Source organism: Esox lucius, chromosome 1 (genome assembly GCF_011004845.1).
Source record: "Esox lucius isolate fEsoLuc1 chromosome 1, fEsoLuc1.pri, whole genome shotgun sequence".
In the NCBI taxonomy this organism is placed as follows: Eukaryota; Metazoa; Chordata; class Actinopteri; order Esociformes; family Esocidae; genus Esox; species Esox lucius.
Window position 1 is genome coordinate 42,147,600 of NC_047569.1, and position 12,868 is coordinate 42,160,467.

The 12,868-nt window shown below is 39.0% G+C and overlaps 2 protein-coding genes across 2 annotated transcripts; both read left to right on the top strand.

Moving 5' to 3' along the window:
* The first annotated feature begins 1,370 nt into the window (after window positions 1-1,370).
* LOC105029018 (C-type lectin domain family 4 member E-like) lies at window positions 1,371-2,581 on the top strand. The gene is given in 1 exon segment (NM_001310972.1): window positions 1,371-2,581. A coding segment is annotated over 1 exon segment (666 nt). The 5' UTR covers window positions 1,371-1,407; the 3' UTR covers window positions 2,074-2,581.
* A 4,751-nt stretch (window positions 2,582-7,332) lies between these two features.
* On the top strand, window positions 7,333-8,212 carry LOC105029020 (CD209 antigen-like protein C). The gene has a single exon (XM_020046931.2). The coding sequence runs from the start codon at window positions 7,333-7,335 to the stop codon at window positions 8,026-8,028; it is 696 nt and encodes a 231-aa protein (XP_019902490.2). The 3' UTR covers window positions 8,029-8,212.
* Window positions 8,213-12,868: the final 4,656 nt, after the last annotated feature.

The following is a 12,868-nucleotide window of genomic DNA, read 5'->3' on the forward strand; positions in this document are numbered from 1 at the left end:
CTTCTACATGCTTTGTAAGTGGGAAAACCTGCTAAATCGGCAGTGTATCAACTATTTGTTCTCCCCACTGTATCTATGATAATATCAGCCGACCCATATAAAATGTGTTTTAGTTATCTACTAAAACATATCTACTAACAACAAAACAAGTTTTAATGTTTATTTTTCAAATGTACTGAACAATGACAGGAAGATGGTTGCATTTGATGTAGCCAACTCAACGTAGGTATCTTGTAACTGTAATGGATTACATTTAAAAAGTAACGTACCCAAACCTGTTAAAGAAACTAGAAAACTGTCCTTCTTTAGATTAGAATGTTATTCCTTTTACCTCACCAAAAAGCTGAAACAACTATTGAATCCAAAAATAGACTTTAATGAAGATCGTAAAGCCAAGTTGGTCTGCAGAAAAACTGTCCCTCCAGCCTCAGACACACGTTCTTGTACAGTAACATATTGCATAAAGTTATCTGGCTGTCCCTTAATGCTAATCCCTGGGAGTATCTTTCTCCAGATCTGCCACCATTGTTTCACAACCTCCTTAAATCCATTCTCTATTAAATATTGATGAAATTTCAATTAAAATAATAGAGCCATCAAAGATCTTGATTTTAATGCACTTGATTGTACCTTGCTCATACATTCACTGTGACTTCATTATACATTCAAATATAAGGCTTACATTTTTTAAATTATTGCTTATAATACTGATTGTTTATATGCGCTTGACTGACATATTGATTGTATTGGTTAAATATGTGTATAAGTGTGGGAGTTCAGAAACATTCCTATAAAAAAACCTATATAGCATCTTTAGAATCAGCGTTTGTGAGTTTGATTACAGAAAATAAAATGGCCGGAAACAAAGAACTTTCATCAGAAACTCAGTCTATCCCAGAGAAATGAAGGCTATGCCATTCAAGAAATTGCCAAGTACCAGAAGATTTCATACAACGATGTGTACTAATCCTTTCACAGAACATCGCAAACTGGATCTAATCAGAATAGAAAGAAGAGTGGGAGGCCCTGGTGCACAACTGAGAAAGAGGACAAATACATTAGAGTGTCTAGTTAGAGAAACAGATGCCTCACGGGTCTTCAACTGGCAGCTTTATTAAATAATACCCACAAAACACCAGTCTCAACGTCAACAGAGAACAGGAGACTGAGTTCTTCCTCTGTACAATGCCTGTGTTCTTTTGCCCATCTTAATCTTTTCTTTTTATTTGCCAGCCTCAGAAATTGCTTTTTCTTTAAAACTCTGCCTATACTGGGTACAGGAAGCTGAGAGTGTTGACATCCAAAATAGCAGTGACTTATTTCCTCATCATCGGACTGCGGAGGACAGGGTTTGGCAGTGGTGTTCAATTGCACCCCTCGGACTTGAGTGGTAACGTATGAAGGGTAATGATGAGGGTGACTGAGGCTTCATCCACAGATCAAGATTGTGAACAGGGATATGCTAATGTGACCAAGCAGGACATCAGAGAGAGTTCAGGACCAGCTCAGCACTCAGGGACAAGAGTCTACATATTAGTTGGTGTGAGCTTTGGGTTGCTGTGTGTCCTACAAGTCACTCTCAATGTCTCTCTGCATCTAGTCTACAGCTATAAAAACGTGACTGACCTACGACAAACCACCTACAACACCCTGTTATGTAAAAAAGACATCTGCAAGGCATGTCCCCAAGACTGGAAAAGGTTTGGCTGCAGTTGTTACTACATTTCCACTGTCCTTAAAAGCTGGACTGACAGCAGACAGGACTGTCTGGATAGAGGAGGAGACCTGGTGATCATCAACAGCAGAGAGGAACAGGCTTTTATCAAATCCTTCAACTACAGAGCCTGGATTGGTCTGAGTGGCAGAGAAGTTAAGAGGTCCTGGAGATGGGTGGACGGTTCACCACTAACCACCAGTTACTGGGAGGACGGGGAACCAAATAATGCTGGAGGAGAAGAGGACTGTGTTTTGGTTAGAAGAATTGATGTCCCACTAGCTGCTTGGAATGATGTCTCTTGTGACCATGAAAACAGTTTCATCTGTGAGGGCACAGTGGGTGAGATCAATCAATAACAGTTATTTTGTGAAAAAACACTATTGGCATTTATTCAAGTATTTCAACCATGTTATTTCTGGACGTTCTGTCTGTCTTTACTTTCATTCACTATTACAGTTACTTCACTGAACATGTTATACTATAGACAGTGGGCGTGTCTGAATACTCTCTCTTACATGCCAAATAGTAGGACATGTGAGTATGGAAACGTGATGTTACTAAAATTGAGTATTTATTAAATGTCATGACGTTATATTCCTTATGATGTAATACATGTATGCCTGCTATGAGTGCCCAGATTGAATACATGTTTAATATTTTATGTATAATAAAAAATATACTGAAATATCCCCCAATGTAAGCATGAAAAAAGTTTGAAATTGCAGTACAATGTCATTTACTGCTATATTCTCTATTGAAGAAGACATTCTTAATATGGCTAAACAGATAGTGATAAGAAACCTATATATTGATTGTCAATTGGTGTAAAAATTTGAATGTGTAATAAAATAAATGCTGTCATTCAAAATGTTCTTGCCAAAAGAGGAAGTCGCTTTCTTGTTGATATTCAGTGTTGCTTGGGGGGGGGGTCTTATTGCTGGTGTTCAAACCACATTAATTGACAGCCATTGCTACACAGACATTACCAACAAGTTGGAATGATGTTGTAATGTAAATGGAAGATTTTACCAACAAAAACAGGTGGAAGATTATTCGTGGGGTATGTCACAGTGGTGGTGAGCCACTGAATGTATCATTATGAACAACAACAACCCTGCTGAGAAATAAGGGTTAACTGTCTTGCTGAAGGACAGAACTAAATATTGTTCACTTTACGGGTTCAGGGATGTGATCAGTTACTGGTTAGATGCTTGTTGTGGAAATTCTTGAACTGATGTATACTTGGTCCTATACATGTATAAATGGGTTACTAGTTAAAGGTACTGAGTCCCCATGTTTGGATGAGAAAGGGAATGTAGGAGAGTTGGACCTGGTATTTGCCTAGGGGGCATCATTGACTGGAATCAGCAGATTATGGGGATACTTGTAAATCTGTATAACCCATCAGTGTCTATCTGTTGTTTGTCCAGACGCTGTGAGTCCTCCTCAAGAGTTGAGAAGGTTCCCCATGTGGGGGAGGACAGCCTGTCCCTTTGTTTGAAGCCCAGGATATGTGATGGAACAAGGGGAATGTGTTTTTTGACATAAGACAGATGGGCAGCATCTTACCACACCCCTTTTTCCACTATAAGTACTGATGACTGTTCATGTATTAAGTTAGAGACTCCTCAGGTTGATTATGTTTGTAAGCGTTTGACGCGTCTCTCTATTTGCAAATAAACTATAAAAAAGAGAATTTTGTCTCTGTCCTTACTCCTTTAAAAGTTCTGATCTATGAAAATCTCTAAACTACCTGCCCACCCACTGATAATACAGTATGATCTAAACTCTTTCTAATTCTGAAATGTAGCTGTAAAACCAGACAATCCTACAGTGTTAGTTTTGTCTTCCTCACAGGTTTTAATTAAAATGAATTGATTCTTGCATATGGTTGGTTAATTTGTTCTGCCTTTCTGGATGTTAAGGGCTCTAAACACCAAGTCATAGTGTCCTTAACTGAGACACTGAAGTCTGTGTGAGTCAACTGATTTTGAATCGGAAGTGAGAAACCCGTTGACCCTTTCTTGGAAGTTAAACCTCTTGTCACTGACCTGAAGTTGTGACCGGATATCTAAAAGTTTGAGGAAACATTTATTGGAGCCCTTAGACTCAGCTGGACAGCCTGTTGCTGTAAGGCGGAACTGAAGGTTCCCCATGGGGAAGTGTGTTCAGTGTACATTTTCAAAGCTCACCTTCTGATGTTGCCTTCTAGCAACTCCTTGTGTAGGTCGACGAGTATTCCAAAATCTGCCCAGATTCCCATTTCACTCAGAATGTGTTTACATAAAAGATTTGTACATTCGTTTCTTAATTTCTTAAATGTCTGCCAGTCTGAAATTTTGATGTTCTAGCCTTGGTTCATGCAAATTTCCATTCGTGAATAATATCAGACATATCACACCTGGACCAGAGGTTGTTTTCTAATGACCTTAAATGGCGGGTGCCTGTCAGCCAGTGAGAACACTCTAGTGCTTGTTTGGCTGTGGAGCCCGCACTGGATTCTCAGAACTCACTTCACATCTGGGTTTAAAGCCCTTGTTTGCAGGGGAATCCACCCTAGTGTTGTTAATAGAAATACACTACCGTTAAATACTAGCACATTGTTGAAACAACTTTGTGGTAACGCTGCCTCAACAAAGCTTGCTGTCATTTAAAATGTGCTGAGGAAAAAAAGGTAGTTTTTATTTAAGTTACAGGCATGCAGATGTTAATTTTACAATCCATTAATTCACAACAAAATCATAGAGACATGTAATTAAATATAACAGACATAATCAAATGTGGATGCTTATGTAGACACTACTTATGTTAAACTGTTCCAGATCAGGACTGTTTCACTCAGTTGGTAGAGGATGCTGATTGCAACATCAGGCATGTGAGGTTAGCACACATAACCTGGGGCTTTCATGACACACTTAAACTGTTAGTTCCTCAATACAAGAGCCAAAAAATGATCCATTATTTTTACCAACACTCAATGCTATCCTCCAGCCTGGCTTGAGCAGAGTTCTCCCTGAGTGCTGAGCTGGTCCTGAGCTCTGATATCCTGATTGACTGTCACCTTTTCATATTATTTTTTACAACCATAATTCTTGGAACACCCAGTAACTTTCATCTCCATCATTTTCCACTGAAATCTGTGTACCCTCATCGGCCAGTGGATCGTGTTCAGTGAGAAGTCTGTGGGTTATTTCAAACCCATTCCTTTTGTCACACACAGGATGTTGGGGAAATTCATTCACACTCTTATTTTACATGTCCACATCGGCCAGGTTCCTCATCAATTACAAGAAATAATGTAATGTAATATTTACCAATATTTGGCTCAATTTAAAGTCCACACAGCGGGTATGATTTGCTGTCACATTTTCATAATATTTTTCAAAATATTTTTTCAACTACAGTATGATCCCTCAATGACCCTGATCTCCTCTATGGTCTAACTTCATTCATTTGCACTCCTCTGTGTAGTCACACTGAACTTCTACTTATTTTAGGAAATCACATTTCATCATGAACACGAAGTTAAGGATGGAGTAAATCCATTCTGTTTCGATGTCAACACATTAAACAAGTTCCTCATTAATGAAGCTCAACACATTCATATCTCTCCGGACAAGTATCAATATTTGAAACCTCTGTTTGCATGTGAAGCCACCCAAATGTTATTAATGGAAAACCACTGAAAATAATCACCAGAAGCAATGTTAAAACAGACTTTTATGAACACAAGCACAGGGAGACAGAAATACAGTAACACAAGATCAGTGAGTCAGTCTGGCGTACAATTCAGAAACACCTACTTTTGTATGGGCAAGAAGGTGTAACAACATCTCACAAAATAACTGACCTTTGAGCATCATATGTTTATCTGATCTCCATCATTTTAGGCTTGTTCCTCCTTGTTCCTACTTAGTTTAACTCTGTATTGGCACATCTTGCATTTTCTAACTGCCTAAAAAGATGGACTCAGTGCTTTACCATTAACACAATACTTAGCTAGTGATTTTTCATTCTCCAATTCAATGGTATAATTAATCAATTCATCCGCTCAGTAAATGTCCACAATACACGACAACCCAGCCAGGACGTGACGTGACGCAGGTTTTTATTGTAGAGTTTTTACATGTGATTGTCTTTGTTAGTGATCGAGACAGTTGTGTGTTCATAAATATTTGACATTTGGGACCTTAGATTGTGCGATACATGTATTTAACATTGTTGCAGGATAAATCAACCAGACTTAAAGATGTTCTGGGTTGTGACAGCCCAAACTCTTCACACCACCTATACCAGAGAACAGGATCTGAACACATTCAGACACTGTAGTGTCTCCCTGTTCAATGCTACCCACTGTATTCATGCAGGTCAAGGAGGAAGAACAGGAATGACTTCGGTCAACAAAAGGTAAAACAAGACAACAAGAACTGTGGTTCTCTCTACATAATTTCAATATTCAGCAGGAAGGTTTCTAACTATTCAGCTGCATTCAAACAGCTGCAACATTTTAGCAACAGACTCAGCTCAACTTCCTGTTTTTTGGGCCTCATCTCTGCTTCTTCAATGCAACTTTTCGCCAAAGTGGCTCTAGATCAAAAGACAATTTAACAGTGTTAATTTATAGCTGGAGAATTTGCTGTGTGTGATTGGTATGTCTGTTGATCCACTCTGTGTGTGAGTGGTATGTCTGGTGATCCACTCTGTGTGTGAGTGGTGTGTCTGTTGATCCACTCTGTGTTTGAGTGGTGTCTGTTGATCCACTCTGTGTCTGGGTGGTATGTCTGTTGATCAAAGTGAATCACTGTCAGCCGGCATCAATTAACTAAATCACACAAACATGCATTTAAGCATGAATTCACTATTGTGTGAAACCCATTTTGGTGACCTATGTTCAAAAAGTGAACTCCCTAAAGACTGATCTTTAGTCTTTGGTCATGTTTAGTTGGTATCCACTGTAACTGTCTATCCAGAGAATGTCAACTCAAAGACTCGACCATTGAAATGGGATTTCAACCTGAATTGAGCTCGTAAAACCCGAAAATGTCAGCTAAAGACCAATTACGTACAGCAGCGTTTGTAAATGTAAATGCCTTTTATCTAGAGAAGACTCTCTTTATTATAGTCAATAAATACCTTTTTCAACCAAAGGTATACAGAAACCCTATACAAACACGTCATTAATAAATGCATGTATAGATGTTTATTCCAACAGGAATCAACCTGAACAATCACTTATGAAATAAGTGTAGTACATGTTAATACACTTTAACTAATACTTTATATAACATGGATATATATATATACAGTATGTATCTTTCAATCTTAGAAACACCCCTTGGTTTAGAAGGAACTTGGTCATGGTGTCTACAAAAAAAGTGAAACTATACTTGTTTTTACCATTTACATCCAGTATATGATAAGAAAGTGAAACTTGAGCAGTGGAGCGGAAACTGATCATCATGGTGAAAATGAGCACGTTTGACGGTTTGTCCATGGATCAACATTCTGAAAATGATTATGTAAATGTATCAGTCAATCAGGACATCAGAGACAGTCCAGGACCAGCTCATCACTCTGGGAGAAGAGCCTGCATATGGGTTGCTGTGGGACTTGCTATGGTGTGTATCTTACAACTCATTCTGAATGTCTATCTGTATGTAGTTGCCTACTCAACCTCTGGAGAAGATCTGCTGAAGATCACCAGGTATGACAACTTGACTAAAGAGAAAGATGAGCTACGGTTCAGCTACAGCAACCTGACTAAAGAGAACGATGAGCTACAGACCAGCTACAGCAACCTGACTAAAGAGAGGGACCAGCTACAAACCAGCTACAACAACCTGTTAAAAGAGATAGACCAGCTAAAGACCAGTTACAACAACCTGACTAAAGAGTGGGACCAGCTACAGACAAGTTACAATAACCGGAATAATCAGTTTTGTCCCCAAAACTGGAAAAAGTTTGGCTGCAGTTGTTACTACATCTCCTCTGTCAAGAACACCTGGAATGCAGGCAGACAGGACTGTCTGAATAGAAGAGCAGACCTGGTGATCATCAACAGCAGAGAGGAACAGGCTTTTATCAAAGCACTTGGCCACAGATCCTGGATTGGTCTGACTGACAGAGATGTTGATGGAACATGGAGATGGGTGGATGGGACACCAATGACCACAAGTTACTGGATCAACGGGGAGCCAAATGGAGGGAAAAAAGAAAACTGTGGCGAAAATAAAATCTCCAACGATGATCCAGTAATGGCTTGGAATGATCAACCATGTGACCATAAAAATTATTTTATCTGTGAGGTGTAAACCAAACAGCTAATTTACAGAAAAGCATGATTACTTTTTATACAACTATGGAATTATGAAAACGCTTAGTCTCTTTCTTTCTGATTTCTTGTTCATACACAGAGTTGGATGGATTCTGGAAATAGGACAGGGTGAAGTCAAGGGGAATGCTGGCATGTTTTACATTAGTTGGCATTAGATGGTAGTGTTGTAAGAAAATCATGTCTATTTGCTATTTGACTATTCTATCAATTATCTTTTTGCCAAAACAGATTTACTTGTGAGGTTATGAAGGAATGTGATATTAATTTGGCTTGGGTGATTCATTTTATGTAAGATTATGGTTCTCTATTATTTAAAGGGAATACTGAGTTATTTCAAGAGGGGTTTATAATAACCATTCCTCTACATGATTATTGCTAAGAAATGTCAGGAATGTCACTTACCACTAGGTATCAAATATAATGAAGAGCGTATGTATGTTAGAAGTGGTTCTTTTACAGACAGGAGTATGAAAGGAACAGATTGGTACAAACTATCTGAAGACAAAAAGGAAGATTCTTATCTTTTCTTGGTTTTTGGTATAATGTGTTTAGAAGGAATACCAGTCATTGATATATAGGCTACTCTAAGATGATCTGGTCTAAAGACAGAGTTTATGTCAACTCCTTTGGAATAAAGCAAGTATTTAAAATCAGTATTCATGGTGTAACATAAGGATTGTTGACTTTGTCAGGCCATTTCAACCTGGATGGAAGGGGACCTCCACAGATCTCACATAGTGAATATTAATAGATTTTGGAGAAGAAAGACAAGAAACAACATAATGGAGATTGAATATAGTAATTCAATTAGTTTAGTTTTGTAGATGAGATTAGTTCTATTAATTAAGAACCATGATGGAGAAGACGCATATAAACAGGTGAAAGCTTATTTTCAGGCCATATTAGGAACTACTTTGGTCATTGATAGTTGGGATAGTTGTAACGTTGCAGACAGCAAGCAGGACTCCGGCGCCAGGGAACAAATGACTCTTAATACAAGAACTAAGAAGTAACAAACACAGAAACTACAACTTGACCAAAACAACCATAATCTGGTTTGAATAATCTAATAGGGTCTCTTCTTTAATTAAATAGTGTGAGTGATAATGGACACAGGTGAGGGTAATGATAACAGACAGGTGTCTGTAAATAAATAGTGTGAGTGATAAGGGACACAGGTGAGGGTAATGATAACAGACAGGTGTCTGTAAATAAATAGTGTGAGTGATAAGGGACACATGTGAGGGTAATGATAACAGATAGGTGTCCCAAATGTTTTAACATTTTCGTCTATATGCTTTTTACAGGAATGATTTTCATCTGGCCATACATTTGGCCAGGTATTAGTGTGTATTTAACATCTATCCATGTGTCCAGGTATTAGTGAGTATTTGTCATCTATCCATGTGTCCAGGTATTAGTGTGTATTTAACATCTATCCATGTGTCCAGGTATTAGTGAGTATTTGTCATCTATCCATGTGTCCAGGTATTAGTGTGTATTTAACATCTATCCATGTGTCCAGGTATTAGTGTGTATTTTTCCCCTTCTATGAGTAGACACTGAGAATGGCCATTTAAATAGTCTTCAAAACAGCTACAAAAAGCCTGATCTTGGCCAGTTGATGGAAACCCACTGGACACAACCTCGTAGTCCTCTGCTTGGGACATACAACACACTTCCGGACAACCATCTAAACGTTTCAGCAACACAAAAGCACCAATCTGATCGCCCCACTCACAACATTTCAAGCCAGCTGTGGGGTGAGCTTATGTTCTTAGCTGCCTTACACCTACAGCTAGTTTGAAGTTCCCCACCAACAGGGAAAAAAGATCTTAGCCTACACAAGACTGTTCTAAGACCCATGAGATCCCTGACCTCCCCTCCTGGGAGACCAGTGGAACCATGCCTAGTGGATTACAGCATGAGGAACAATTGTCAGATCGATTCACTGTAGCAGAGCGATGCAGTCACATACAGAAACACAAAACCCTGCAGCAGCATGCCAAGGTCAGTGTGACAGGTTCACTGGCTCACACTACAAATGAGCCTCAGAGGAGAGTGGAGCAACAGACACACCACTCACACACAGAGTGGTTCAACAGACACACCACTCACACACAGAGTGGTTCAACAGACACACCACTCACACACAGAGTGGTTCAACAGACACACCACTCACACACAGCAAATTCTCCAGCTATAAATTAACACTGTTAAATTGTCTTTTGATCTAGAGCCACTTTGGAGAAAAGTTGCATTGAAGAAGCAGAAATGAGGCCCAAAAAACAGGAAGTTGAGCTGAGTCTGTTGCTAAAATGTTGCAGCTGTTTGAATGCAGCTGAATAGTTAGAAACCTTCCTGCTGAATATTCAAATTATGTAGAGAGAACCACAGTTCTTGTTGTCTTGTTTTACCTTTTGTTGACCGAAGTCATTCCTGTCCTTCCTCCATGACCTGCATGAATACAGTGGGTAGCATTGAACAGGGAGACACTACAGTTTCTGAATGTGTTCAGATCCTGTTCTCTGGTATAGGTGGTGTGAAGAGTTTGGGCTGTCGCAACCCAGAACATCTTTAAGTCTGGTTGATTTATCCTGCAACAATGTTAAATACATGTATCGCACAATCTAAGGTCCCAAATGTCAAATATTTATGAACACACAACTGTCTCGATCACTAACAAAGACAATCACATGTAAAAACTCTACAATAAAAACCTGCATCACGTCACGTCCTGGCTGGGTTGTCGTGTATTGTGGACATTTACTGAGCGGATGTATTGATTAATTATACCATTGAATTGGAGAATGAAAAATCACTAGCTAAGTATTGTGTTAATGGTAAAGCACTGAGTCCATCTTTTTAGGCAGTTAGAAAATGCAAGATGTGCCAATACAGAGTTAAACTAAGTAGGAACAAGGAGGAACAAGCCTAAAATGATGGAGATCAGATAAACATATGATGCTCAATGGTCAGTTATTTTGTGAGATGTTGTTACACCTTCTTGCCCATACAAAAGTAGGTGTTTCTGAATTGTACGCCAGACTGACTCACTGATCTTGTGTTACTGTCTTTCTGTCTCCCTGTGCTTGTGTTCATAAAAGTCTGTTTTAACATTGCTTCTGGTGATTATTTTCAGTGGTTTTCCATTAATAACATTTGGGTGGCTTCACATGCAAACAGAGGTTTCAAATATTGATACTTGTCCGGAGAGATATGAATGTGTTGAGCTTCATTAATGAGGAACTTGTTTAATGTGTTGACATCGAAACAGAATGGATTTACTCCATCCTTAACTTCGTGTTCATGATGAAATGTGATTTCCTAAAATAAGTAGAAGTTCAGTGTGACTACACAGAGGAGTGCAAATGAATGAAGTTAGACCATAGAGGAGATCAGGGTCATTGAGGGATCATACTGTAGTTGAAAGAATATTTTGAAAAATATTATGAAAATGTGACAGCAAATCATACCCGCTGTGTGGACTTTAAATTGAGCCAAATATTGGTAAATATTACATTACATTATTTCTTGTAATTGATGAGGAACCTGGCCGATGTGGACATGTAAAATAAGAGTGTGAATGAATTTCCCCAACATCCTGTGTGTGACCAAAGGTTCGAAATAACCCACAGACTTCTCACTCAACAAGATCCACTGGCCGATGAGGGTACACAGATTTCAGTGGAAAATGATGGAGATGAAAGTTACTGGGTGTTCCAAGAATTATGGTTGTAAAAAATAATATGAAAAGGTGACAGTCAATCAGGATATCAGAGCTCAGGACCAGCTCAGCACTCAGGGAGAACTCTGCTCAAGCCAGGCTGGAGGATAGCATTGAGTGTTGGTAATAATACTGGATCATCGTTTGGCTCTTGTATTGAGGAACTAACAGTTTAAGTGTGTCATGAAAGCCCCAGGTTATGTGTGCTAACCTCACATGCCTGATGTTGCAATCAGCATCCTCTACCAACTGAGTGAAACATTCCTGATCTGGAACAGTTTAACATCAGTAGTGTCTACATAAACATCCACATTTGATTATGTCTGTTATATTTAATTACATGTCTCTATGATTTTGTTGTGAATTAATGGATTGTAAAATTAACATCTGCATGCCTGTAACTTAAATAAAAACTACCTTTTTTTCCTCAGCACATTTTAAATGACAGCAAGCTTTGTTGAGGCAGCGTTACCACAAAGTTGTTTCAACAATGTGCTAGTATTTAACGGTAGTGTATTTCTATTAACAACACTAGGGTGGATTCCCCTGCAAACAAGGGCTTTAAACCCAGATGTGAAGTGAGTTCTGAGAATCCAGTGCGGGCTCCACAGCCAAACAAGCACTAGAGTGTTCTCACTGGCTGACAGGCACCCGCCATTTAAGGTCATTAGAAAACAACCTCTGGTCCAGGTGTGATATGTCTGATATTATTCACAAATGGAAATTTGCATGAACCAAGGCTAGAACATCAAAATCTATTTCAGACTGGCAGACATTTAAGAAATTAAGAAACGTATGTACAAATCTTTTATGTAAACACATTCTGAGTGAAATGGGAATCTGGGCAGATTTTGGAATACTCGTCGACCTACACAAGGAGTTGCTAGAAGGCAACATCAGAAGGTGAGCTTTGAAAATGTACACTGAACACACTTCCCCATGGGGAACCTTCAGTTCCGCCTTACAGCAACAGGCTGTCCAGCTGAGTCTAAGGGCTCCAATAAATTTTTCCTCAAACTTTTAGATATCCGGTCACAACTTCAGGTCAGTGACAAGAGGTTTAACTTCCAAGAATGGGTCAACGGGTTTC

Excerpts from the sequence above, each read along its gene's own strand:
- LOC105029020 (XM_020046931.2), top strand. The coding sequence starts at position 7,333 with ATGGTGTGTATCTTACAACTCATTCTGAATGTCTATCTGTATGTAGTT.